At 46.0% G+C, this 4,329-nt stretch overlaps 1 protein-coding gene across 1 annotated transcript; it reads left to right on the top strand.

Moving 5' to 3' along the window:
- Positions 1–418: 418 nt before the first annotated feature.
- Positions 419–3,394, top strand: LOC134859891 (dickkopf-related protein 3-like). The gene is made up of 6 exons (XM_063876646.1): positions 419–429; positions 914–1,014; positions 1,259–1,320; positions 2,074–2,218; positions 2,859–3,009; positions 3,197–3,394. Exons 1-6 carry the CDS (start codon positions 419–421, stop codon positions 3,219–3,221), a joined length of 495 nt encoding a protein of 164 aa, XP_063732716.1. The 3' UTR covers positions 3,222–3,394.
- The last annotated feature ends 935 nt before the right edge of the window (positions 3,395–4,329 follow it).

Raw genomic sequence — 4,329 nt, 5'->3', positions numbered from 1 at the left:
TCTGAGGTGGTTGAAGTTAAACTTGTGATGTTGTTGATGTGGGACCGGGAAGGAGAGAGTGGAGTCCAGGATGACGCCCAGGTTGCGCCACCTCAGGAGATGGGGAAATTGAGCAGCCATCCACAACCAAGGCCAGGTCACCAACTTTCCTGAGCAGTGGTGCAGGGGCCACCACCCATGAGCTCTGTCTTATTGCTGTTTAGTTTGAGTAGGTTTGTGGTCATCCATGAATTGAGTTCTTGCAGGCAGTTGACAAGTTGTGAGGGTGGGAGCTGGGAGGAAGGGTTTGTGCTGATATAGAGTTGGGTATCATCGGAGTAGCAGTGGAAGTTGAGTCCATGTTTAAGGATGATATGACCTAGGGGTGGCATCTGATAGTGAACAGCAGAGGACCTAGCACAGAGCCCTGGGGCACGCCATGGTTGACGGGTGCTGTGTGAGAGTTGGAGACATTTAGGGTGATGAATTGTTTCCGGTCTGTGAGGTAGGACCGGACCAGGACAGTGCTGAACCACCCAGCCCGATGAGCTCAGAGAGGCGGTGGAGAGGATGGTATGGGAGACTGTATCAAAAGCTGCAGAAAGGTCAAGGAGGATGAGGATGGAGATGCAGATGCACCTCCCTGTCCTTGGTTGAGCCTCCGATTAGCTGTCTCCATCCACTGGTCAACACTTGCTTTGGGTCAAATGTCTCTGTGGTCTGCTTTGACAGGTGAATGTGCATCAGGGCTGAGAGACGAGCATGTGACAGATGAGACCTGTACTTGTGTTTCCAAAACTGTGGAGGTCTTGCATTTCCTGAGGCCATGTTGAAGGATAAAATACTAAGAAATTATCACATGACTTGAGGGAGTCATATCTGATTTCAAACTCTTGAATTAACCCCCTGAGTAAGTTTGTCTTGTCTCTGTCAGCATCAGCATTAGAAACAGTGTGTGCCCTGTGGCCTTCACCATCAAGCAGAAGTGTGAACTGTCCAATGGCCACCATGAGGTCATCCTTACATTCTCCAATGGTCAGCTTTTCCTTCTCAAACCTAATGGATGTGGTCTTCAAAATGTTGCCAATGTCAAGCATGTTTGGCACTGAAAACACTCTGTGCAGATATGCTGCAAGTCACTATTATCACTCGTAGCCAGTTGCATTTTAATGGCTGGCAATAGTCTTGATATTTTTAACAGTGTTTCATGCCTCCATGCAGACCATCTGATATTATGAAACTTACCCAGTTTCACAAGGCGACCAACTTTGTTGTCCAGTCATCCAAGCCTGTGTCCTGGAAAAGTCTCACAAGTCCCTCTGTTATGGCCTGCGCGGTTCGGTCAGCAGCCAGTTCAATCAGTCCAATAAAGTCTGAGTTAAACTCTCGGTTGCTGGACACAGACACAAAGTAAACAATTTCCTGCTCAGTTTTTGTGATGTCCATCCATCAAAAAGCAGCCCTCAAAAATCAGCAGACTGCAACTTGGCTCGTAACTTCCAGCTGATGGTGTGAGCGATGCTCTGCATGATCCGTGTGCCCCTTTCACGTGAATGATATGCACCTTCGACATTTACTCCTAGCCGCTTCAGTAAAGGAACATCCTCATCCTCCTGCAGACATCCTGCTGAACACATACACACACACACACACACACACACACACACACACACACACACACACACACACACACACACACACACACACACACACACACACACACACACACACAGGCACACACACACACACACACACACACACACACACACACACACACACACACACACACACACACACACACAAACACACAGACACATAGACACAGACACACACACACACACACACACACAAACAGCTGGGGGGGTTCAGTTATGCAAAATATATACATATATATATACATATAACATTGTCACCTCAACTGTAAAAGAAACCCTAAATAAAACATCAAATATAACAAATCGATGTTTAAAAGCTAACATGGTGCCTTTTGCTGGAAATATTAAAAGGGATCAATAGAAGGTTTATGATGTTACAGAAATATTTTTACCGTGTATTTGTGTTATAATCTGCATATCTGTGTGTGTGCCCACTCAGCCCTGCACTAAGGATGAGGAGTGTTGCTCTGATCAGATGTGTGTGTGGGGCCAGTGCACAGTGAACGCCACCTCAGGAGCAGAGGGGACCATCTGTCAGGGTCAGAGCGACTGCATGCCCGACCTCTGCTGCGCCTTCCAGAGAGGTGAGTGGCATCAGGGACACCTCAGAGAATGTGCCAGAAAGAGAACCTGGTTCCCTGGTCCTCAGAAGCTCTTCACACTCTGGTGTCTTCACATTAGATCTGAATTTGGAAACAACAAGGATGCAACTCAGCTGTATGAGTTGTATTTCATTATTCAGAGAATAAAACTGCAATTTGATAGCTGTTTAAACATTTTTTTACATCAAAATTATTTCTTCACTGTTTTGTTACAGTACATTCCCTAAAACCACTCAAACATTGCTCCACCTGTTATCTGAGTCTGTGGTAATAATAACAGCTTCCTAAAAAGCTAGTCCCATGTACAGAAATGAACCATTTCCATTAATACCTGGACATGTGAGCAAATACATTGTCACATTCCCGTTTATATTCAACATGTATACAAAATACATGCTTTGGGGTATTGCCAGGATTGGGGGAAAGGACCCAGATGCAGAAGCAATAGAGGAGCAGGGGTACAAATGTGTAACAAAGGGCGAGCTTTTATTTAAAGGGAGGACTGAAAAAGGGAGATCCAAGAAATTACGGGGAAACAGCAAACAACGGGTGCGGAACAGCCATGGCCACGGTTGCTGAACAGAGTAAACTCCCATTGTTTCCTCTGTGCTGCTTCCTGCAGAGCTGCTGTTTCCAGTGTGTAATCCCAAACCCGAGAAGGGGGAGTCCTGTTGGAGCCACCCCAACCTGCTGGTGGACATGCTGGCCTGGGACCAGGAGGGGCCCCGGGACCACTGCCCCTGTGCCCTCAACCTCCAGTGCCAACCCCAGGGGTGAGAGGCGGACATAGTAAACTTTTAGACTGATAAATGACGGAGTCTGATTACAAGTGTGTTAGTGTGTGACAGTGACATTTGTGAATTTGTAACTTCTCATAAAACAGAGCTATGGTATACATGGGGGAGTAGATTAAGAAAAAGCGTTACTGAAAATGTTTATCTAAACTCTTTTTGTTCTCAGACGTGGATCTGTTTGTGGAGAGTAACTGGAGACGGAGAGAACATGAAGAAGATAAATATGAAAGCTGTCCAAGCACACCTGCTGACCAACAGTTTAGAAAATAAGATGTTGCGTCAAAACAGGACTTGCACTGTAATAGTTATGCCTTGCAATCAATGTGTATTGTATATCATTAAGCCAATAAAACACTTGTTTTTAGTTTTGTAATGTACTATTGTGGTATTCACATATGTAATATGAGATGTTGTGGGGGGTTCCCGTTCTGCAGCGGTCAGTACCTAAAAAGGGGTCCAAGGAAGGTAAAACAGTGAACCAGCGACAGGGTCACAGGCAGTCAAGGCTCTTTGATGCGCATGGGAAGGGAAAGCTGTGGTTCGATCCAACGGAAGAGTTGCTGTAGCTCAAACTGCTGAAAAAGTTAATGCTGGTTCTGTTAGAAAACTGTCAGAACACACAGAGCATCACAGCGTGTTGCGTATGGGGCTTTCTAGCCACAGACCGGTCAGGGTGATCATGCTGACCCCTTCATCGAGGCGATGTTCCTAAGGGCAGTGTCCTCTTTCAGCAGGATAATGCTCCCTGCCATACTGCAGAGATGCTTCAGGAATGGTTTGAGGAACAAAACAACGAGTTCAACGTGTTGACTTGGTTGGTTGTTGACTCCAAACTCACCAGATCTCAATCCATCGAGCATCTGTGGGATGTGCTGGATAAACAGGTTTGATCCATGGAGGCCCCACCTCTTAACGTACAGGTCTTAAAGGATCTGCTGCTAACGTCCTGGTGCCAGACACCACAGCACACCTTCAGAGGTCAAGTGGAATCCAGGCCTCGACGGGACAGGGCTGTTTTGGCCGCAAAAGGGAGACCTACACTATATTAGGCAGGTGGTCTTAATGTTATGGCTGATCGGTGAATTACAGAGTGAAGTTCCCCCTCTGATCTGAACCAGTTAGCCCTTGTAAAGTTGTGTTACATTAAACTGTAAGGATAAACTCAATGTATCGCTTGTGTGATGGAAATCATTTTTGGACCATTAACTGGAAAACAAGGAAGCTGGAGACTGATCTGATGTCTGACAAACTTTATTCTAAGTATTTTGCCAGAGAAATGACAATGCAAACAGCACACAG

This window comes from Eleginops maclovinus, chromosome 2 (genome assembly GCF_036324505.1).
Source record: "Eleginops maclovinus isolate JMC-PN-2008 ecotype Puerto Natales chromosome 2, JC_Emac_rtc_rv5, whole genome shotgun sequence".
Taxonomy (NCBI): domain Eukaryota; kingdom Metazoa; phylum Chordata; class Actinopteri; order Perciformes; family Eleginopidae; genus Eleginops; species Eleginops maclovinus.
The sequence above is the reverse complement of the archived record's forward strand: the minus strand, read 5'-3'. Positions and strand labels throughout refer to the sequence as shown.

Bases quoted from the DNA above. Each gene is read 5' to 3' on its own strand.
- LOC134859891 (XM_063876646.1), top strand. The intron at 2,219-2,858 runs GTGAGTGGCATC...TGCTTCCTGCAG, and splicing joins CTGCTGCGCCTTCCAGAGAG to AGCTGCTGTTTCCAGTGTGT. The intron at 3,010-3,196 runs GTGAGAGGCGGA...TTTTGTTCTCAG, and splicing joins CTCCAGTGCCAACCCCAGGG to ACGTGGATCTGTTTGTGGAG.